The 24,935-nt window shown below is 39.3% G+C and overlaps 1 protein-coding gene across 1 annotated transcript; it reads left to right on the top strand.

Moving 5' to 3' along the window:
• The first annotated feature begins 717 nt into the window (after nt 1-717).
• Nucleotides 718-24,125, top strand: enpp6 (ectonucleotide pyrophosphatase/phosphodiesterase 6). Its single transcript, XM_056244263.1, has 8 exons — nt 718-1,027; nt 14,171-14,350; nt 15,811-15,922; nt 18,313-18,454; nt 18,525-18,704; nt 20,657-20,794; nt 22,155-22,278; nt 23,447-24,125. Exons 1-8 carry the CDS (start codon nt 793-795, stop codon nt 23,650-23,652), a joined length of 1,317 nt encoding a protein of 438 aa, XP_056100238.1. The 5' UTR covers nt 718-792; the 3' UTR covers nt 23,653-24,125.
• The last annotated feature ends 810 nt before the right edge of the window (nt 24,126-24,935 follow it).

Genomic DNA, 24,935 nt, shown 5'->3' with positions numbered 1-24,935 from the left:
CCTAACGGCAAATTCAAGTAATTTTAAGGCATGGAGACATTTTTTCAAGGAAAAAACATTTAAATATGTCGTTTTGTTGAACAAAGATGAGATTAAGGGATACAATTATTGACTACAGGGCAACTTTAAAGAAAGAAATGTGATGACTAACTTGTAAGAGTCTTAGCAGTTTATGCAACCGGACCTGTTTATTATCAGGGTGTGGGAGATTCATTTTGCAGTGTAGACAGCTTTAGTGATTATAACGGGAGTTTTGTGTGTGTGTGCATAGCTCACATTAGACTGAGTCATACAAGCAGTGCTCTTTATTTACATTGCATTATTTACAAGTGATATGAAACGATATGATAATGCGGTCAAAACATGCTGGAACTACTTTAGTCCTGCGTTTCCCATTGCACACTTAGATAACGTTCCTCGACCAATCAGATTCAAGCATTCAGCAGCCAAGGAGAGACCGCAATTTTTCTTTTGTTTAGTTTTTAACATATTTATTTTTACTCAGTCTACAAATCGATTTGCCATCTTTTTCAAAACATGTGACAACAGTAGCAGTGCAATTAGAATATTAAAAAAATATATGCAAATAAATAAATAAAAATAGAAAAGATAAAAAAAGTCCTCATGAAGTATCCGTCCAGTGTGTGTGGACTCTCTCTCTCCCCGCTTCACACACACACACACACACACACACACACACACACGCCCACTGTGCCGGAGAGTTCTCCTGAATCATCAGATGATCGAGCCTCTTCTTCTCTCCGTCAGTTCGGCTTCAGCTTCAGCTTCATCATGACTCGCGTCGCGTTGAACATCAGCGTCGCGTTTATCCTCCTTCTGTCGCGATGCTGCGACGCTAACCGCAAACTCCTGGTGTTTCTCATCGATGGATTCCGTTATGATTACATGGACGATTTACAAAACCTGGCCGGATTCAGAGAGATCGTGGAAAACGGTGTGAAAGTGGATTATCTCACTCCAGATTTCCCCAGTCTGTCCTATCCAAACTATTACTCTCTAATGACAGGTGAGCCTTACCAACTTTTTATTTTATTTTTTACAACAAATGCAATCATAAATAGCCTAAGTTACTTCAGTAACACTTTACAATAAGGTTCATTAGATAACATTAGTTAACTACGTTTATTAGCATGAACTAATTACGAACTGCACGTATACAACATGTATTCATCTTTGTTTATGTTAATTTCAACATTTACTAATACTTTATTAAAATCTTGTTAACATTAGCTAATGCACTGTGAACTAACATGAACAAACAATGAACAGCTGTATTTCTATTAACTAACATTAGCAAAGATTTACAAATACAGTAATAAATGGTTAGTTAATACATTAACTAATGTTAACTAATGAACCTTATTGTAAAGTGTTACGCCTACTTTAGTTGATATGTTACAATATGTTACAATCTTGTGCTGCAGTCTTCCATGTTTTATAGTAAAGTTATTAGTTAGTTCAGGTCTTTTTCAAACAGTTTTTACCTTTATAATGTAGTAAGCTGAGATATTATGAACTCTAATTATTCCCATATGTGTTTGTGAAGCCTTCACATGCAAACACAAGCATGGCACACCTTGGCACAGGCCTAAACACCTAACGCAATCCTGATGTGAGATTTGATACAGTCTTCCAGTGTAAAGGTCCTCAGGAACTCTCTCTGTAGGACAACAGGGATTTGTTGGATCTGAGATCTGCTTAATTATTGTTTGGGTTTATTGATAACAGAGACCAGTCCTATCTCTCTCCACAATAACCACAAACAGCTCTCTCTCACTGAGATTCAAAAACCTATGTCAGAAAGTAAACTAGCAGATGGAAATATCTGAGTACATTATTGTTTATTTTTTATGAAGTTCCTAAACGTAAGTTAGGGAGGAGTGAGCCAATCTAATCTTTCAATCAACAGCCTGAGTATATAAGCAGCCGCTTACCTCTCCCTAGCATCAGCTGTTCCAGTATCATTACTGCTTCATGGAATAATGTCCGACATCCCGGAAATACAGCTCTTCCCGTCAGACGACGAACTGACGAGCCTTCCCGAGACTCCGACAGCCTCACCCCGTGTAAGATCGGATATCACGGATCATCTCCACGAGCGTTCTGGCCGAGAAATCCAGCGCTCATACAAACCACGTTCCAAAAGACAATGCTCTCCTCCACCTTCAAGACCGCCAGTTTTAACTGTGCCTCGTCCGTCTTCTCAGATTTCATCTCTCCACGCAACAGCCGCTAATACACCGATTCCACCCATTTCGAAATGTTCAGTCAACAGCTTACGTCAAGTCCTTTCCAGTTCCGGAATCCATTTCTCCCGCAGATCTTCAAAAGTGCAACTTTACGATCTCTTCATCAGTTCCTTCAGTTCCAGCACCGGGCGTCCTGATCCCACACAATCTCAACGCGCCGATCCAAAGGCTACCGGCAGCGCCGCGGCTCGCACGTCCTCGTCCGCCGGTATTTCCACCCGGCCAAAAACAGCGGCCGCAAAAAATAGTTCCGCTTCTTCTCCAGCTCCAACAAACTTCATCCAGTCAGCCCCACTCCCCAGGCAAGAACCAAACTTTCAATCACTTTTCTCAGCACTCCCATCTGCTTCTCCAGCTTTTTCTAATCCTCTTCATAATAACCCTTGTGCCAGGCCACCATCATCCCCAAACCCACCTACCCAAAGAGCGGATCCTAGCGTGAGGTTGCCTTCGCTAGCTATCCCCCCTCCACCCCCTCCTCTTTCCTTCCATTCCAATCCACCCCATTCCTTTCCTCCCACCTCTATTTTCCAATCGTATCCTAATATTCTTCCCAATTCACATCCGAGCGTGAGGTTGCCTCCGCAAAGGATTTCTTTTCCTTTCTTTCCCACAAACCTTCCCATTCCTCTAGCTTCAGCCCATGCCAGCCATCTTGGACACCAGCCCGTAATGGGACCCTCCGATCATCATTTATCTACTTTTCCCAACACTAACACCCACTCTCCAGGTACAATCCGCTTGCCAGCCCATTCACTCTCCACAGCAGTCCATCTTCCAGCTCCTCCTAATGCAGTGGCCATGGAACCACCTCCAGTTTCAGCCCATCTCCGGTCCTTAATTCTATCAGGTGCAGATATCGATCTTCCTTCTCTACTGACTTCCGTCCCCCTCAATGAATCCCACCGCTCGTTTGATTGCGGCCCATTAACCATCAATCTAAAAAATTCTGTACAACCTTTAAAACGAGTTCTCACACTCGCAGAATTCTGCATCGCTTTTGCTAGATATACTGAAGTAATTTGCACTTCATTTCCAGCCAGACGCAAGGAATTAAACGACTACCTCTCCATTATAGAAGAGCTCAGTCTCTCTTTCGGAGGTAGTCGTTTTTATACATATCATAAGCTTTTTTCAGCTAAATGTGCCGCCCGTGTCACCCACTGGAACCAGTGTCCTTACTGGGGAGCTCTGGACCTCGAACTTTACAACAGAGTCTTCTTAGGCGTTCGGAGCCTTTCTTGCGCCATCTGCAGGTCCATTATTCATTCTACTTCAGAATGTCCCCAAACCAACCCAGATCATCCAACCCATCCAGCCCCTTTCCAAGAAAAATCCACCGGCTACGTCCCTCAACCAAGGAACGACCGCAGTCAGATATTCACCTCAGTTTCAGGTAGACAAGTGTGCAACAGCTTTAATTCCTCAGGTTGCAACAGACAACGATGCCACTTCCTTCATGTCTGCAATTTCTGCGGCGGAGCTCACGCCCGTTCCATTTGCCCCGTGCGCCGCTCCTCTGCTAACCTCAATAAAAAATGTCAAAAGTACCTCTCTAGTCCAATCATCATTTCATCACTAGTTAGAGAACTACACAACCATCCAGACAAAAACTTCACCCAGTTTCTTCTTTCAGGCCTGAAAGAAGGTTTTGACCCCGGCTTGGTAAGCATACCTGATTCCAGCCTGATTTGCAACAATCTTCAATCCTCGTCAGTCGAACCCAATATAGTGGAAACCCTAATCAAAAAAGAACTAGATTCAGGATTCATGATCGGCCCTTTTGATTCTCCACCTTTCAAATTATTCCATATAAGTCCTATCGGAGTAGCCACTAGGACATTTTCAGGCAAAAAACGAATCATCATCGATCTCTCGGCTCCCCATGGAAATTCCCAACCCAGTATCAACAGCCTAATTCCTCTAGACGAATTTTCACTGCACTACCACGACATAGACCAAGCAATATCTCTCATAAAAAACGCCGGTTTCAGAGCCTGGTTAGCAAAGGTCGACATTACATCGGCCTTTAAAGTCATGCCAATTCATTCAGATTTCTGGCACCTTTTCGGCATTCGTTGGCACGAAAAATACTACTTCGCAGTGCGGCTAACTTTCGGCTGTAAAAGCAGTCCCAAAATTTTTGACATGCTTTCAGAACCACTCTGCTGGAATAATTCACCAAGGCCGGCCTTTCATTTCCCATCTGCTAACTCTCGCTACCTCAGCATCTGGTTTAGAAGACATAATTTCACTAAGCCATGTAGGGCAGACCTGAAATTATGGATCTCATTCCTCAAACAATGGAACGGGATTACCTTCTTCTACAACGACTTCGTGTCCCGACCTTGCAACATCAACTTTGGAGAGAGAAAGGCTGTCTTGCCAGAAAATGGTTCTACTATTAGATCAATTTGTGTGTGTTGTTCGCAAAGTCACTCTTTGGAGGAATGTCAACAGTTCAAGAGGAAGAAGCACCAGGATAAAATAACCCATTCTAAAGGAGAAAGAGCTTTATTTTGGCTGTTTATGTGCTGGGCACATGAGTCGCAATTGTGGAAAACGTGCGACCTGTGGGAGTTGCGGTCAAACACATCCTAGTGTGCTTCATGTTGACAAGAGAGACAAAGCCAATGCATACACGGAGCGACCTAAGGAGCCTGTGAGACCTAACACCACAGCGTCTAAAGAAGCCTGTGGTCGTGTAGGGGTCGGAAGTGATCGCTGCCTCCTTTCCATCTTGCCAGTCCAAGTCAAATCCATCAAAGGGGGCAGAGTAATACAAACATATGCATTTCTGGACCCCGGCAGTTCAGCCACTTTCTGTTTGGAACATCTCATGCAAAGGCTTGGGTTGTCTGGTAAACAAACCCACTTTCTGCTACAAACCATGGGAAAGGAAAGGGTCGTGCCAGCAAAGTTATTGTTTGACTTGGAGGTGTCTGGTGTGGAGAGCAATGTCTTCTATAAGCTACCAGAAGTCCTCACGCAGAAGAAAATGCCTGTAAGGGCAGACAGTATTGTATCTGAAGGAGAGTTGGCAAAATGGTCATATCTGGCAAAAGTACAGATTCCCAGCTTAGAGGCTAATGTTGACCTATTGATTGGAAGCAATGCTCCCAGGATATTGGAACCTTGGGAGGTCATAAATAGCCAAGGGGGAGGACCATATGCAATTCAGACAGTATTGGGCTGGGTCCTTAATGGCCCTTTGCAGTCTAATGACAGCAGCTTGGAAACAGAAGCTCCTTCAGTAGTTGTCAACAGGATTTCCGTGAGCCGATTGGAAGAAATGCTACACAGCCAGTACAATCATGATTTCAGCGAAAGAGCTACAGAGGAGAAAGGCCCTTCAATAGAATACATCAGGTTCATGGAGATTATGGAAAATTCTGCAACACTTGAAGATGGTCATTACAGTTTGAAGCTGCCCTATAAAAGGAACAATGTATCTCTGCCCAACAACTCCTCCGTGGTAAAGCAAAGGTTGCTCGGGCTGAAAAGGAGGTTCCTTAATAGCAAGCAGTTTTATGAGGAATACAAAATGAACCTCAACAGGGTGATTAGTCTAGGCTACGCAGAGCAAGTTCCAGAACAGCAGTTGGATCACAGTAGTGGTAGGGTGTGGTATCTCCCGCACCATGGTGTATATCACCCCAGGAAGAGGAGTCTGTGGGTGGTGTTTGACTGTGGTGCGACCATTAAGGGAGCATCTTTGAACCAGCAGCTCTTGCAAGGTCCCAATTTGACCAGTACATTGCTTGGTGTCCTGCTCAGGTTTAGGCTGGAACCTGTAGCAGTTATGGGTGACATACAAGCAATGTTCCATCAGGTCAGAGTTGCAAAGGAGGATAGAGACTTCCTGCGCTTTGTATGGTGGCCAGAGGGAGATCTCACCAAGGAAGTAGCTGAGTTTCGTATGACTGTCCATCTGTTCGGTGCAGTGTCCTCCCCGAGTTGTGCTAGCTTTGCTCTGAGAAAAACAGCAGATGACAATCAATCTGAATTTCCGGCTGAAGTTCTTCAAACAGTCAAGGAGAACTTTTATGTGGATGATTGTCTGAAGAGCATGCCCTCTGAAGAAGAAGCTGCCTCCATGGTCAAAAATTTAATTACTCTCTGTCAGGCAGGAGGATTCACTCTGATGAAATGGATTAGTAACAGCCGCACCACACTGCAGACTATTTCAGAGGAACACAGAGCTAAAGATCTGACTGAACTGAATCTGGATAGAGACAAACTTCCTCTTGAGAGAGCTCTTGGCTTGCAATGGTGCGTTGAGAGTGATTCATTCAAGTTCAAAATGGAGATCCAGCAGAAGCCAGTCACCAGGCGTGGAATGTTGTCAGTGGCTAGTTCTGTGTACGATCCTCTTGGCTTTGTCGCGCCTGTGGTGTTGCCTGCCAAAATCATGCTGTAAGAACTTTGCAGAAGAAATTATGGATGGGATGAGACTGTACCACAAGACATCTTGCAACGGTGGTTCAGGTGGTTGGAGGACCTGGATATGCTGTCTGAATTTAAGGTCGATCGGTGCATTAAGCCCAAGGGCTTTGGACAATCAAGACATGCTCAGCTGCATCACTTCGCAGATGCTAGTGAAACAGGATATGGAGCAGTCACATATCTCAGGATGCTGAATGATGGGAATGACATTCATGTTGCATTCCTGATGGGCAAAGCCAGAGTTACACCTTTAAAGACTGTTACTGTTCCTCACCTGGAGCTGACTGCTGCTGTGCTTGCCATTCGTGTTGATCTGATGCTGAAGGCTGAGTTGAGACTCCAGTTGCAGCAGTCCATTTTTTGTACCGACAGCACTTCTGTGTTGAAGTATGTAAAAAACGAGGATAAACGTTTCCATACATTTGTGGCGAACAGGGTTTCGACTATAAGAGGAGCCACTAAAACTTCACAATGGCGGTACATCAGCTCCAAGGAAAATCCAGCAGATGAGGCATCCAGAGGAGTGAGAATTGGAGACTTCATTCATGGCAGAAGGTGGATAGAGGGTCCAAGTTTTTTATGTAAACCAGAAGCTAACTGGACAACAAATGTGGTAGAAACTATCCTAGAACCAGATGATCAGGAGGTCAAGAAGGAAGTCACAGTGAATGCTGTGTCTGTGGATGGCTCACATCTTGCCACAAACCGGTTACTGACCTACTTCTCAAGTTGGAGTAAGCTCAAGGTGGCAGTAGCCTGGTTACTTAAATGGAAAACCATTCTGTTGGAAAAATGCCGCAGGAGGAGGGAGGAGAAAGCTGCTGTTGCTGGTAAGCAGAGCACAGACAATAATATGCCACGGAGGAGGCAAGGGTTCAAGGACAAGCCTGGAGGGCAAATTTTGTCCACAGATGACCTTTTGGGAGCTGAGCTGGCTATCATTCGATATTGTCAGCAACAGAGATTTGGAGAGGAAATTGCCATGTTGTCAGCTGGGAAATCTACAGTGAGCAGGCGTAGTACAATCCGCAGGTTGGATCCGTGGTTGGATGATGGGCTTCTCAGAGTTGGAGGGCGGCTGACTAAAAGTTCCTTGCCAGAGTCGATTAAGCATCCGCTAATCCTCTCCAAGGATCAAAATGTGGCCACTCTCATCCTCAGACACATTCATCAGCAGCAGGGCCATAGTGGTCGGAATCACACGCTATCAACACTGCGGAAGAAGTATTGGGTCACTAGCGCCAACTCCGCTGTAAGGAAGGTCATTACAGAATGTTTCTGTTGCAAGAAATATAATGGAAAGATGCAGGAGCAAAAGATGGCAGATTTGCCAGAGGAAAGGATTCTTCCTGACAAACCACCATTTACCAACGTTGGCATTGATTATTTTGGCCCAATTACAGTGAGGAAAGGACGTGGTACAGACAAACGCTATGGCGTGATACTAACCTGCTTGGCAAGCAGAGCAATCCATCTCGAAGTGGCTGAGTCTTTGAACACTGATGCATGTATCAATGCTTTGCGACGTTTCATCTGTAGAAGAGGTCAAGTTTCTCATATTTTATCTGATAATGGAACTAACTTTATTGGAGCAGAGGGAGAACTAAGAGAGGCTCTCGCAGCTTTGGATTATGGAAAAATTCAGGGAGCTCTGCGGCAAAGGGGAGTTAAAGGAGAACTCCGGTGCAAAATGAACCTCGGGTGTAATAACACATTGGTACAGACTAAATAGTTCCCTGAGATTTGTTTTCATGATAATCCGATGTAAAGAGTTTTATCTCTAAAAACAGTTTAGCTTATAACGCTAGTATATTGGGCATCGAGTAAGCAAAAAGAGATCGCTAGTTAATACCATTAACAAGGCTCAAATTAGCCCCACACTAACACGTTAGCATAATGAGTGTCCTTACATGCAAACCGAAGCATTGATAACTTTGTAAGTGTATAGACAGTTTAATAAGAAGATACTTTACACAGACAGTACAGTTAGCGCATACAGACAGGACCCATCTTGGAAAACAGTCTCGATCAGTCAAACCACGAACACGGTGATACGTGAGCTGAACTGTGACTTGGAATCCCATATGGTCCGTTGTTTCCGGAAGAAAGCACTGAGCGCATAAGAGAAGCACTGAACGCAACAGAGAAAATAAAAAAATAAATATAATTTATCTTATCTTCAATATCTACACGTACTGTTCGCTCACCTTCGTGGTTCGATTGATCGAGACTGTTTTCCAAGATGGCTCCTGTCTGTATGCGCTAGCTGTACTGTCTGTGTAAAGTATCTTCTTATTAAACTGTCTATACACTTACAAAGTTCTCAATGCTTCGGTTTGCATGTAAGGACACTCATTATGCTAACGTGTTAGTGTGGGGCTAATTTGAGCCTTGTTAATGGTATTAACTAGCGATCTCTTTTTGCTTACTCGATGCCCAATATACTAGCGTTATAAGCTAAACTGTTTTTAGAGATAAAACTCTTTACATCCGATTATCATGAAAACAAATCTCAGGGAACGATTTAGTCTGTACCAATGTGTTATTACACCCGAGGTTCATTTTGCGCCGGAGTTCTCCTTTAAGTGGAGCTTTAATCCTCCAGCAGGTTCACATCATGGTGGGGTTTGGGAGCGGGTTATCCGCATGGTGAGAAGGATTCTCAGTTCAGTTCTTCAACAGCAGATCCTGAACGATGATGCGCTTCATACAGTTATGTGTGAAGCTGAAGCCATCCTAAATGATCGGCCTATCACCAAACTCTCAGACGATCCAAATGATTTGGAGCCACTTACTCCCAACCACATTCTTCTGATGAAAGGAAATCCATCATTGCGGCCAGGATTGTTTGAGCCACATGACTTGTATTTAAAACGCAGATGGAAGCAAGTTCAGTATATTGCTGAACTTATTTGGAAACGTTGGGTACGGGAATATCTACCCTTGCTGCAAGAGAGGCAAAAATGGAATGAAATCAGGAGAAATCTAAAGCCTGGAGATATTGTCGTTATTATGGATCCTACTGCCCCACGAGGCTCTTGGCCACTGGGAAGAGTGTTGGAAGCTTTCCGGGATCAAAAGGGATTTGTGCGTTCAGTGCGTCTGCAAACAAAGTCTAGTGTCATTCAACGTCCTGTAACAAAGCTCTGCCTGTTGCTTGAGGCTGCAGGTTAAATGGGCAATTTCAGTGTTAATGTGTGTGAACTCACTGTAACTAAAATGTTGGATAATATGTTACGACAGGTTGGTAATGGCTCCTTAATTTGTTTTGTTTTGAATTGTAATGTTTGTTAACCATTCCAATTGGAGGCCGGTTGTGTAAGAGCCATTTCAATGTTTATGTCCAGGTTTGGCCAATAGGTGGCACTAGCTATTGGGGCTCATCTACTTAGGAGGGTAGCTGTAATCAGGGACAGGTGTTGCCAGAGGGGAAAGGGCCAACTAGTTTTTGACCGCCACCGAGGCTGTGGTTGGATGCTTGATACTGTGACAGTGTTGGTGAAGATGGAATATTGTTCCGTTATGGAAGATAAAAACCTTGTGTAAATCCAATAAATCATATATCTCACGGCAGAGAAGAAAACAGAACTTTAACTCTTGTTGCATTATTACTGAATCAAAAACGACCACGTCAAGCGCGTCAACTAGCCTACTTCAACCCTCTGCATAACCCTCAGCTTAGGCTTAGCGGTTACAGGCCTATACAGGGATATTGGTACAATTTGCTGAGAAAACTATTTGATTGAACACACACACACACGCAAATCATTTTTTCACGTAAAAACGCACAGTTTTGTGGCCCCGGAAAATAACCGGGAGTACTTTATTGAAAAACTTCCAGCGGCCAGAACTCTGACCAGGGAGGTGACAGCAGAGTGGGTCAGTGTGTATGCATATAGTGCTGGTAAGGATTGCATACAACTTTATGTCTTAAATGGGCGAACTAACCCTAACCCTCTGGGGTTCTTCGGACCAAATGGACCCGAAGAATTTAAATAAAAAAATGTGTAAAATCATAGCTTCATCGGAATGGTCTGAAATTTGGTGACTTTGTTGGTACTTGGTATATGAACACCCAAAAAAATTGGGGACAGGATTTGAATAGTCTAAGTGGTCGTAAAAAAAATGGTCACACTCAGGGTCTTCGGGTCCAAATGGACCCCCATAGGAAATGAATGGGAAATTGACAAAAATGTGACAATACAGAGTTGTTTTGTGCGTACAATCAACAAATCAGCCACGATCCAGAAAAAAAGCACACAACAGTGAAGGGGTGAATCTATAAAACATCAAGAGTGCAAAACAGACACATCCACACACACACACACACACACACACACACTTTTATACACAAACACACTAATAAATTCAGATTACATAAATATGTTTTGAATTTTTAAAAATCACAGCTTCATCGGAATGTTACGAAACTAGGTGACTTTTATGGTATTAGGTATGTGAACAAACAAAAAATATTGAGGTCATGATCCAAGCATGCTAAGTGGTCGTCACACTTCTGCTCTTTGGTCAAAAATGACCCCCATAGGAAATGAATGGGAAATTCTCAGAGTTTTTTTTTTTTGCATACAATCTACAAATCAGCCAGGATGCAGAAAAAAGGACTCAACAGTGAAGGGGTGAATCTCTAAAACATCAAGAGTGCAAAACAGACACACACACATACACACACACACACACACACACACACACACTGTATTATATATTTATAATAATCTGTATTATAAAGTAAAACTGGCACTTCAAATTACCATTTAAACCAAACAAACAAACAAAAAACAATACAAAAATAGTCTTTGAGAATCTGTTATTATATTTTAAAATCAACAACCTGAAAAAAATTGTCAAAGATGTGCAAAACTCACAAGAATTCTGAACCCTTTCTACAGAGAGCTGTAAATCCACTAGTGGTAAAAATGTGCTATTGCGTGATAAAAATGCTCAGTGTGTCCAGCAGATGGCATCCATCTCATTTCAAAAATTGTTTTCATGAGGCCTAGGCTTGACTCTAAAATGAAATACAGCTTTAAAAAAATATATATAAAAAATACATATTTATAAAAAAATTATATTATATTCAATGGGAAAAAATGGGTCATAATTATTGCATAAATATTAATTATAAATCATAAAATTTTCTCAAAACACCAAAAAATAAAAGATTTTTTTTTATAAAAAACAAGTAAAAAAAAATATATATGATTTTCTTTTAATAAATATGAATCAAACCCTTCCGGACCATTTGGTCCCGAAGACCCTGAGTGTGACCCTGAAATGAAGGACCCCAGAGGGTTAAAATGTGTATTTAGTTATGGGAGTGGCATATGTTGTGTTGTTTGGGCTGAGCTCCAGCACACACGCGTTGACCCGCGGCGTTCACAATCCCAGCCGACGCTTCGACGCTTTGCTGATGCTGATGTTTTGTTTGAGCACATTCCCCTCGCACAAAGCTTCAGGAGATCAGCTCCAGCTTTCACAGAGAAACCAAACACTACTGAGAGCAAAGCTGTGCAATGAATCTCTCTTAGAATAACATTCATCAGTGCCATTAAACAAGTAAGATTTAGTTTGAAAGAAATTAACTTCCTAACAATCTAAAGTTGTCTGTAGATTTGAATAATTTTTCTCAAAACTTAAAGAAACACATTCTTGATAACCAGCTGTGTCAGCATCAGCATATTTAAAATGTACAAATGTAATTTTTAAAGTAAATGTTTTTGACTTTGTTGTATATATAGGCTGTGATGGTCTTTTGATTAGTTCTTTCATCTTGAACATCTGATTGTTTTTAAATGACCATTGTTGGACTAATATTATATGTACTTGCTAGTACTAATGATAGTTATTTTGTAATCTAATGTTGTAAATATTGTGTGTACCTGCCCGGGGACTGCAGATGAAAATTAGCTCCGGCTAACTCTGGTACAAAACATCTTTTCGTAAGATTAATGTATTTTGTACGTTGTCCCTGATAAATAAATAAAGTTTAAAAAAAAAACGAAAAAAAAAACGATTTTGTTTAGCAAGGATGCATCAAACTCAGTGTTCAAATAAATGCTGTTCTTTTGAACCTTCAGTGCAGCAAATAAAAATGATCCGTTTCAACAAAAATATGAACTGTTTTCAACACTGATAATAATCATAACTGTTTCTTGAGCATCAGATCCTCATATTAGAGTGATTTCTGAAGGATCATGTGACACTGAAGACTGGAGTAATGATGCTGAAAATTCAGCTTTGATCACAGGAATAAATTACACTTTACTATATATTCACATAGAAAACAGATGATTTACGTTATAAAAATATTTCACAGTTTTTCTGTATTTATTATCACATAAATGCAGCCTTGTTGAGCAAAAAAAAACGTCATAATTCATATTTAAACGTGCATGAACTACTTGTTGAGCATCACATAGTATTTGTGATTTGTTAATGTGTTACTTTGGGCTGTAACTTTGGGCCAAAAGTTCTCGACGCTCCGATGGTTTTATAGCCGGTCTGGTGTTAATAACAGAGTGCGTTTGTTTGTTTAATGTTTGCATTTCTTGGAAGCGCTGACCCTGCTCTTTGCACTGTGAACATCTGTAGAGTCAGCGCTTCAGTTTAAAATGACTCAAACATTGGACAGTCCTGCGCAGGCAGTCAAGGGTCATTACCATTAACATCTCAGAACTAATTAGAAATTAAAATTTCATGCAAAGCCTTGCTATGTGTGGTTGCTGACTGTAGCGTGTTTTGGGTGATGTGGACTCTCTTTTAGTGTTCGTTTATGGACATTTTATGTCTTTTTTAATCAGATCCCTTGGAACCTCCTATTTTTTCCATTCATTTCTTCCATAGGGATTTCAAAATAGTAGCATTATAAACCATGAATCTCGTCTGCGAGGAGAATCACAACATTACATACTTTGATTTGTTGGAAAAAAAGTATTTTTCAGTGAGAAGAACTACAATCCCATGAAGCATTGTGAACGACATAATCGAATTAAAAACGATGTAGAAACACAAAACTAATTTAAAAACGCTGAATAAAAACGATCTATTTCAAGTTTATTGCACAATATGCATTTATATATTCAAATATTTAACTATTTGAGAGTGTACAGAGACTGACTCGATTATGTAATTCGCAGTGCATCATGGGAGTGGGCGGAGCTAAAGAGATCTTTAGGCTCGTTTAACTTTTTTCGACTCTCTGATTGGTGGAATTTTCTGTACAGCATTATGGGTAATGTAGTTTTTCACCATGAATTCTGCTGTTAAACATGATTATTTTAAAACTAAGTCGAAATAATGCTTGAAGTTTCCTGAGATATGAAATATATGAGCAATGCAAAGCTCTTTAATCATATGCTCTGTATCGAAATTGTGTCCCAAATGACGCACTATTCACTTATACACTATAACATATAACATTCGCTCCTCATTTGCAGGACGCTACTGCGAGGTGCACCAGATGACTGGGAATTACATGTGGGATAAGGACACCATGAAGGAATTCCTGATCGGAACCAATCCGGACAGCCGGTTACCCCTGTGGTGGGACGGGTCCGAGCCGCTGTGGGTCACCATGCAGAAGCTGGGGAAGAGAGTCTACATGTACTACTGGCCAGGTCAGTATGCCATCAATCGAGTACAATGTGGGACCAGGGTTATTCAAATTAACTAAAACTATATATAAATATACAGTAGTCAACATTTGAAGTGGATCAAAACCTTTCATCAAAGTTATATACATGAATTTTGAACTTTTTTGATCCACTTCAAATGTTGACCATTGTATATATATATATATATATATAAACTTTTTTTTTTTTACTTAACATAAAATAAATGTTAACCCAAATTATTTCTTTTAAACCCTTAAATTTCAAATTTTTATTGATTTTACTTGGATATATTAAAATAACTAAAACTGAAATCAAAATAAAAACTATTTAGGCATATTAAAAAAATTACAAAAACACAAAACTAAATTACTAAAACTTTAACAGAAAATATAAAAAACAAATAAAAACTAATTCAAACTATTAATAAAAACTATAATAGTATCTCAGTTATTCATAAGTAAATGGGTCAGTGAAAGTCAGTTTAGTCAAATTAATATTAAATATGAGCTATTTTAATGTGTGTTTATTTGTGAAGTGCTTTGAAACGCTACTTTTAAAGGCGATATAGAAAATAAAGTTTATTATTATTTTGATATGTTTTTAACATAAGGTTTGCAACCCCTGATTTGTGTGATATTGACTTGTTGGTTTGTAGTTATTTTTATATTGTAAAAAAAAAAATTTGATTAAAGAAGATACTTGCTGCTATTCTGTTGAAAGGGTCTTAATGATGTCACTTCCTATTTATCACACGCTTATGAAATGTTTATTTTTTAATAGCCAAACATCTGGCCATGCGAAGTTAAATGCGACTATAAAATCGGGTTTAACTGCAAAATAAACTGCTGTTCAAATGCATGCATTTATTCGATGAAAAATACAGGAAAAACAGTGAAATATTATTATAATGTAAAATATCTATTTTCTATGTGAATATACAGTAAAGTGTAATTTATTCCTGTGATAAAGCTGAATTTTCAGCATCATTACTCCAGTCTTCAGTGTCACATGATCCTTCAGAAATCACTCTAATATGAGGATCTGATGCTCAAGAAACAGTTATGATTATTATTAATGTTGAAAACATTACAAAACGTTCATATTTTTTTGTAGAATCCGTGACACATTTTATTTTTCAGGATTTTTTGATCAATAGAAAGTAAAAAAAAAAAGCATTTATTTGAAATAGAATCTTTTGTAACATTATAAATGCCTTTACTGTCAATTTTGATCAATTTAAAGCGTTATTGCTGATATAAGTATTAAAAAATGTTACTTCCTCCTTGTTTAATCAGTGTTCCTCGTTTAAAAGCTGCTCCTGTTGCTGCTTTACATCACAACAAGCTTGCAACGTTTTCAAGCGAAGCTTTCAAAAGATCTCTCTTTGATCTCTCTCGAATGGATATTAACACATTAATATGCATATTATCAACATATTATTATGTGTGTTTCTGTCCGTTCAGGTTGTGAAGTGACGATTCTTGGAGTCAAACCTTCGTTCTGTGAGGAATACGTGTACAATCCTTCAGAGAAGAACCTGACCGACGCCATGGAGAACGCTCTCAATATGTTAAAGTAAGAGCACAAGACGACCTATCATGCTTTTTTCTCCATCTTCATCTTCATCTTCATCTGTCTTCAGTGTGTAATGTTGGAGTTTGATCATGGGTTCTTCTCTATATCAGTGTCAGTGTTTCTGAACTCCTAAAACGCCTCCATTGTAGTCTTGAGTTTCTCCCGGGAACGAACACGTCACAATATTCCTCATTATAATAATTCATGCGCAGAATAAAGGGGCGGGGCCTGGTTGAGTTAGTTAGTAGTGTGTTAAACTGGTGGTTATGGGAAGGGGCGGGACTTTCCCAAACACACTCGAAGCGCTCGGCCAAACACAGCACACTGATCCAGCCGACCAATCAGAGCACAGTGTGCTTTTCAGAAGGAGGGGCTTCATAGAGACAGGAAGTAAACAGAGCGTTACTGACAGACTGGGAAGAGAGGAGCCGCAACATTGGAGAATATGAGGAGAATAATCAACATTCAAGCAGGAAAACCTGTTCTAGTAGAGCCTAAAATCAACATTAAGGCATACGTTTTTTAGCTTTTAGTATGAATATGTTAGCCTTAAGGTTATGAATAAGCTGGTGTGTTCCAAAACAATGGACTTCAGCTTCTGTCCAATCAAATGCTCTCTAGAATCTAAAGCTCCGCCCCCTTTGCTATAAACACCACCTGGCCGAAGCGGAGCAATATGTGTGTCAGATGTGTGTTCGGGTGCTCAAACACTCGAGTTTTATAGCGTTTTCCAACTGTACGCTGGTTAAGAATGAAATGGCTAGAATTTATTCACATCTCTACTATTGAATCCAACGTTTCATCAGCGCTCGGACTTCAATGGTGTTGTCCATAGATATATACACTAGATGCCGCCTTGGCTACGGCAGTTCATTGGAACGAATGCGTCAATAGAGCCGCCATCTTGGAACAGTGGAGCCCCTCCTCTTTAAAGCAACACTAAGCAAGATTTTTTACCTTAAAATAATGTTTCCAAAATGGTTTCAGTGGTTCATCAAGTCGTAACAGGGTGAAAGGCACTTCTGGATTCACTTTGCGGTCCTATATCTGCTATAACCACGCTATGTAAGATTGCCAGATCGGGTCGCGTTTCTGTAGTTCTAATGAGACATAAGAAAACTACAAATTTGACTTGCTTTACATCAAGCGTTACAATAGTCATTATTTTGTTTTTCTTCGTTTCTGATGTCGCAATACATCATATTTTCATGAAATCATGCAACATTACCTTGTCTGTGGACATCGTTCACTCCAAAGCCGGCGCTGGATAAACAGTGAGCGTGCGCGTGCGACAGTCGGCTGCGCTAGGCTAAAGTATTTACCACAGCGGTAATGGACAATTCCACTTCCAACCTGTAGGGCGACCGCTGAGGAAAAGTTACTTGGTGTTGCTTTAATGTATAAGCGTCAATTCTAACAGAAATAAAATCACCATAAATGTCATGAATGCGATTTTCTAGTTTTTTTGGTTTGTTCCAATGGTCAGACATGTATTTATCATTGAGTCCAGAGAAAAAAAAAGTAAAAAAAACAAAAAACATTCTTCCTAGTTCAGATTTCGTTCGTGTGAACATCCATACGCAGCACAAAAGTCCAAAAAACCATGAATTCGAAGTACAAGCGGAGATAGCAGCGTTAGCTACTTCCTATGCCAAGACCCCTGTTCCAAGATGGCGGCGGTTTTGACGCATGCTTATAACCATAGATATCCATAATAAAGGCTAGATGTCTCGTCCGCGCACCTGGCGGCCATCTTGCCACAGGCAGCTCGCTCACTCGTTACATTGTGTTTTAATGGTGCATGTACTTTTTAAATAACCATAACTTGCTCAATTTTCTACCGATTTTCAAACGGTTTGGTTTGTTATAAACGTCAGAGATGTAGTTATGACACTGCATACTTATGAATAATAAGTGTATCAATAAATAATCATCCAGAATTATAGCCACGTTAATAACGTTTGTAAGAAACCAAACCGTTTGTAAATCCGTCAAGATTTCACCGAGATAAGAGTATTTGTGTTCGTGCTGATCACTCATCTTACATCAGGCACCACAGAGCCCGCCAGAAAGCTTGCCTGTGACAAGATGGCCGCCGGTGATGACGATAGAGACTCCACCGTAAGACATCCAGCCTTTATTATGGATATCTATGCTTATAACCGCAATGCGACATCTACTGTATATATCTATGGGTGTTGTCAAGTACGACTTGCAGTCTGTGAGGTAAACTTAACGCTATTGGCTAATTTGAAAAGGGGGAGGAGCCATTCAATATGTCCCGCCTTATCTTCCTGTTTTCAATTCATCAAAGCTTCTATAAGGGACTTCAGTGGGACTTTAAGTGTGTTTGTTATTATCTGATGATTTGCTTTGAATGTTTCCAACAGGAGCAATAAAGCAGACATGGCTGCTATTTACTATGAGAAGATTGATGTGGAAGGGCATCACTTCGGCCCTGGCTCTCCTGAACTACAGCGGGCCGTTCGCTCCCTGGATCAGGCCCTCCAGACACTCAACCAGAAAATCAAGGTATTTTTAACAGGGGTGAGAGAATGGAAGAACATTTTGAAGATCTGAAACACGTTTGTTTGTTCGTCAGGAGAAGAGCATGAGAGATGATGTGAACGTGGTGCTGTTCTCGGATCACGGCATGACGGAGCTCGAGTGGATGGAGAAAGTTATCGAGCTGGAGAACTTCATTGACATGTCACAGGTTATTAAGATGATGGACAGGGGGCCGGTGGTCAATCTGTGGCCCAAACAGGACAAGTTTGAGGAGGTGCGCTCAGCCTGTCGGTGCTTTACATCACACTCGTGTTTACCAGTGACGACAAGGCCCAAACAGCCCTCGCTTAAAACAAACAAACAAACAAACAAACAAACAAACAAGCGAATACAAGAGCTCAAAACATTTTGGTGTTTAGTATGAGCTTCAGTGGCTTAAACCGACTTTGTGTGTGTGTGTGTGTGTGTGTGTCAACTCAGATATATCAAAAATATAAAATAATATACAGTTTTTTACAATCACTTTGCTACTATTTTCAGAACCTTGATGTCATTTTTCAAAACTCTAGACACAAAACTCAAAACGATAATCACTTGTAACACAGGCTGTCTAATGTTCAAAACATTGCATTGTGCATCACATCTTTAAAGAAATCTTGCACTTGCACAATCATTGGTTCAAAAAACAAATTTACTGTGAAATACCATTGAAACATAACTATAGATCACCCACACACAAGCAACCGATAGTTTCACTGTGTCATTGTTCGTACAATCATTAAATATTGTAGCGCAAAATAGGTGATACAGGTTTCATTATGGTCTACATGTACAGTAAATACATCTCTGTAAAAGCACTGCAGTAGTAGAGAGAATACACACATAGTGGAATCACTGAACAAAGTGTGTAATATTGATGCAAAACACTACAGTGCAATCACAGGTTTATTGGAATCAAAGCAAAAATATGATAAATATTACTGTAGGCTATCCATGGATATTGTAGTCTAATTGGTTCATGCTCCACGCTAATTGGTGACAATGAATCTCATTATCTTGAAACTTTCATGATTTACTGTAAACATGGAAGATTGTGTGTCTGTTTCCATACAACTATGCATTAAGAGTAACGCAACAGTTACTTATCATTTTGAGCAGTTGTATCAGTTGATAGTTAGATCACTGTAAGGAAATGAATAGACACTCATTTGAAATGTAATGTGTGAATTGCCTTTTGAAATAGTAGTACTTTGATGTTAAGTTGTGTCATATTGAACAGGTGATCTTTGTTGAATGAACAAATGATCTAAGTTTTATGTGTATTGTATCCAAGCAATTGAGAAAAGGGTTAGAGTTTTGAAAAATGTGCTTTTTGATCATTGGTTGTGAGTTTTGTGTCTAGAGTTGTGAAAAATGGCATCAAGGTTCTGAAAATAGTAACAAAATGATTGTAAAAAACTGTAATATTACACAACTCTCACAAAAATCTCATTCTCATTACTACAGTGGATTTTTTTTTTTATTTAAATAATAAAATATTTATACATGGTGGAATTTCATTAATAATATAATATAGATTATGAAATCACTCTTCAAAATAATGGGAAATACAAGAGCTCAAAACATTTTGGTGTTTAGTATGAGCTTCAGTGGCTTAAACAACTGTGTGTGTGTGTGTCTGTGTGTGTGTGTGTGTGTCTGTGTGTGTGTGTGTCTGTGTGTGTGTCTGTGTGTGTGTGTGTGTGTCTGTGTGTGTGTGTGTGTGTGTGTGTGTCTGTGTGTGTGTATGTGCGTGTGTGTGTGTGTGTGTCTATGTGTGTGTGTGTGTGTGTGTGTGTGTGTCTGTGTGTGTGTGTGTGCGTGTGTGTGTGTGTGTGTGTGTGTGTGTGTGTGTGTGTGTGTGTCTATGTGTGTGTGTGTGTGTGTGTGTGTGTGTCTGTGTGTGTGTGTGTGCGTGTGTGTGTGTGTGTGCGTGTGTGTGTGTGTGTGTGTGTGTGTGTGTGTGTGTGTGTGTGTGTGTGTGTGTGTGTGTGTGTGTGTGTCTGTGTGTGTGTGTGTGTGTGTGTGTGCGCGTGTGTGTGTGTGTGTGTGCGTGTGTGTGTGTGTGTGTGTGTGTGTGTGTCTGTGTGTGTGTGTGTGTGTGTGTGTGTGTGTGTCTGTGTGTGTGTGTGTGTGCGCGTGTGTGTGTGTGTGTGTGTGTGTGTGTGTGTGTGTGTGTAACCTCAGATCTATCAGAACCTGAGCGCAGTGAACAACATGGATGTGTATAAGCAGCCGGAGATCCCGGAGCGCTTCCACTACAGGAACGGGCGGTTCGTGTCGACGCTGACGCTCGTGGCCGAGCCCGGCTGGTTCATCACCGAGGTCAGACACATCCTTCTGTCCACTATGGGCTTGCTTTATGATTTAACCAAATGGAGATGTAGATATCTATGCTATAGTGTCACTATAGTGAAGTGAATCAATCTAAACTAACTTTATCTGGACAATAACTTTATTCTAGAGCTGCTGTAACGCCTAAACACTCTCTGTTACTGTAATCTCCTGTTATCACTGTAAAGCTGCTGTGAAACTCTATATAGTTAACAGCGCTGTATAAATGAAGGAGACCTGACGTATTTGTGCTTATCTGCGCTATATTCAACTTTCACCATCCGTTCCTGCAGGATCTGGAGTTTTCCACATATCCACTTGTGATCCGTGTAACTGTTGCTCTTCACGTGTCGCTCAAAAATGACCGAATGTTTTTTTTTTTTTTTTTTTTTGTCAATTAAATGAATGTACTATATTTGATTTGATGTTTTTTTTTTTTTTTTTACAATTTGTATTTTTAGGGAATTTTTTTTAATACTAAATTATATTTTCGCTGTATTTATAATCCATTTGCAATAGTCCTCCGTCCCAATCCAGCCATTAAATTCCCAACTTAAACTGTGGTGAATCTTGGATGCTCTGGATGAAAAGACTGAAGTTTGGTCTCTTCTCAAAGACGACACTCGGCAGATTATTGCTGAAGTGAAAAAAGTTTAAAAAAAAGAGAAATTTTACGTGTATTGTTATGAAAAATGCACAAAAATACGATTATATATTTTTAATATGAAATATATATTTTCAAAATCATGTTTTACTCTAAAACTGCAAGAAAATCAAAGCCAAGCACATTTGAGCTTGATCTCTCAGTAAAGGAGCGTTCAGTGAGAGTGTGTTCGGCTGCAGTTCCACACGCGTCCACTAGAGGAAACTCTCCATTCGTTTCTAATGCGTAATTTCCGACCGCGAGCAGCACAAGTGGGACTATTTTTACAGGACCATTAAACCTGTTCGAATCATATCCATGATTTTTTTGTGTGTTCACACAGCAAGTGCCAAAACCTTTACCAAGTTTCGTAACAATCCGATGAAGAAAAAAATTCTAAAAAAATATTTTTCGGTCCGAGAGCACCAGAGGGTTTTATGTTGCTTTTGTACAATACGACCTCTGACAGAATGTCTTCAGTCATGAATGACTCAGTCTTGCATATAAAGCCCCATTTCACCCAGAAACAACAGTCTTCCTCTTGTGTGCTTGCCTGATATAACAGATCATCTCACTGATGCGTCATTCCATCACTACCAAAACATCAACGCCCCTCCATGACCCTGAGCTGGATAAGAGAGAACACACACACACACACACACACACACACACACACACCCACACACTGATTTCTGCCTGTCTCCGCAGAGTAAAGCCAAACTGCCCTTCTGGAAGAACGGCACGACAGAAGCGGAGGGATGGCAGCACGGATGGCACGGGTACGACAACCAGTTTGTGGACATGAGGGGATTCTTTTTGGCACAAGGACCAGGTGAAGTTCATAAATAATAAATAATACTGTATTTAAAAAAAAAAAATTTTTGTAAATAAATGCAATAATACAATACAATTAAAATAATTAATATATAAAAGTTTTTTTTTTTTTTAAATAGTGCCGTCATATATATGTGTGTGTGTGTGCGCGTCTATTATATAAACAAACATTTATGCGATTAATAGTGATTAATCGATTTGACAGCACTATTTTTAATATTTTCTTTTAAATAAATACTTTAATATTTTAATTATTTTAATTTAATTGTATTATTGCATTTATTTTATTTGCATAAAAGTTTGTGTTTAACACAAACTTTTATGTTAGATGCAATTTATCGCGATTAATCGATTTGATAGCACTAAAAAAAATATTATTTTTATTGAAATTTTTAAATATAAATAATATACACTACCATTTATTTTTTTGGAAGAAATTAATACTTTTATTCAGCAAGGATGCATTAAATTGATCAAAAGTGACAGTAAATACTCTGTATAATTAATATTGTTAATGATAAAATATTAAATACAACTAAAATATTTAAAATATAAAATAGAAGTATTAATTTAAAATAAAATATAAAAAATATATTTACCATTTATTTTTAATAACCTTTTTATTTATTTATATTTTAACCATGAAAATGTTTACCTTTTTTTGGAGGAAATTAATTTTTATTCAGCAAGGATGCATTAAATTGATCAAAAGTGTAACGTTTATAATGTGACAAAAGTGTCTATTTCAGATAAATTTTGTACTTTTGATTAATCAAAGAATCTGTATCACAGTTTCCACAGAAATATGCATCAGCACAACTGTGATAATAATCATAAATCCTCATATTAGAGTGATTTCTGAAGGATCATGTGACACTGAAGACTGGAGTAATGATGCTGATAAATTCAGCTTTGATCACAGGAATAAATTACACTTTACTATATATTCACATAGAAAATAGCTGATTTACATTATAATAATATTTCACTATTTTACAGCATTTTTGATCAAATAAAAGCTCAGCCCTGGTGAGCAGAAGAGACTTTTAAATGCCAGTGTGTATTTATTTTATATTGTTATTATAACATAATAATTGTTATATAAATAAAACAATTTTAGTCTTGTAACTCATCAAATGATCATTATGATGTTTCTCTCTCTCCAGACTTCAAGACGAACTTCCGCGCCGGCCCCATGCGAACAGTGGATGTGTATAATGTGTTGTGTAAGACGCTGGGGATCGAAGCGCAGCCGAACAACGGCTCCTGGTCTCGGGTCGAGTGTATGATGAAGAGCTCGGCTTCTGCCGTTCGAGTCGCTTCGACCTCCGTATGCCTGATGATGATGATGATGATGATGATGATGCACTAGAATATCTGGGAACACAACATCAGAGACAGGAAACACTGATTTTATGCCTTAGTGTGCGCCATAGGCTCAGATAAATGCCAAGAAAACCCATTTTTGCTGCACTGCCTCTATTTTTGAGTTGAAGAAATTATGTTGTTGGATAAACCAATTTGCACATTTTCACTGACATTCGACCTGAGGTCAAAGATTTATATTTTTAGTAAAATATGAGCTTTTATTATGTAATTTCATTCCTTTTCTCCATCTGTTGTTTCTGTCTTTACACATTTATTTTATTTTCTGATGACTGTAAAATGGCTAGTGTGTCCTCTCTGTCAAGATGTGTGCTGTTTTGAATGTAAGGCGTTGTATTGTTATTATTTGTTTCATTTCTATAACTTTATAGAATTATAACATTATAGATTATCCATTTTCCTTTAGTACGGGGTTTGACTTTGTACTCATTTCTTTCACAATAAAATATCTTCTCAAGACTCAAAGTTTTTTGTTATTTTACTACTACATTTGTTCTTTCACATTCTACTCAGTATGTGATGTTTTTATTGTGATTTACTCGGGGACTCTTATTCTGTATTATGTGCTTTTACAGCAGCGTTTGACAAAGGCAAACTGTGAGCTCTCTCGCCCCCTGCCGGTCTGTCCGTGAACTTCAATGAGCTCACATAATATTTTCAACTTTATTTTTCACCTCTTCTACTTTATGTATTTATTTATTTATTAAATAATTTTAATGATGAGTTTCTCTTAAGGTTTTAGTTCATATTTTTGAAGACTTGACTTTGAATAAACTTTGAACACATTGACGACGATCGTTCTGTATTATAAGCGTGTGTGCTGCAGTTTTCGCGCTCTTTAAAGCAAGATGGATTCTGATTGGGTGTCAATGTTTATCGTTCATCAGCGGGAAAAAATCATAGGAAAAAATCCGTTATTATTGTTACAGTTTTGGTGTAGACTCTGCTATTCTATTATATTTAAAACTATTTTAGAACTAAATATTTTTAGACAGAAATTATTTAAACAAACATTTGATGCGTTATTTATTAGCTTTTTATGTGTTGTACACATAGACTGTAAAAAAATAGGTTGTACAGTAGACTTGTTTTCTTGGTGATGATGAATAATGTTCAAGATGGACAGAAGGTGGCGCAAAAGACCTTTTATTTAAGTCTTTAGCAAACATATAGTGTGACGTGAGTTGAGTAGGCTAATATTAATTAACAGCACTTACTATAGTCTATAGGGTTAAGGTTTGGTTTAGTTGCATCATGTAATTATGCATA

Source organism: Rhinichthys klamathensis, unplaced genomic scaffold (assembly GCF_029890125.1).
Source record: "Rhinichthys klamathensis goyatoka isolate OS25496 unplaced genomic scaffold, OSU_Roscu_1.1 h1tg000947l_1, whole genome shotgun sequence".
Classification (NCBI taxonomy): domain Eukaryota; kingdom Metazoa; phylum Chordata; class Actinopteri; order Cypriniformes; family Leuciscidae; genus Rhinichthys; species Rhinichthys klamathensis.
The sequence above is the reverse complement of the archived record's forward strand: the minus strand, read 5'-3'. Positions and strand labels throughout refer to the sequence as shown.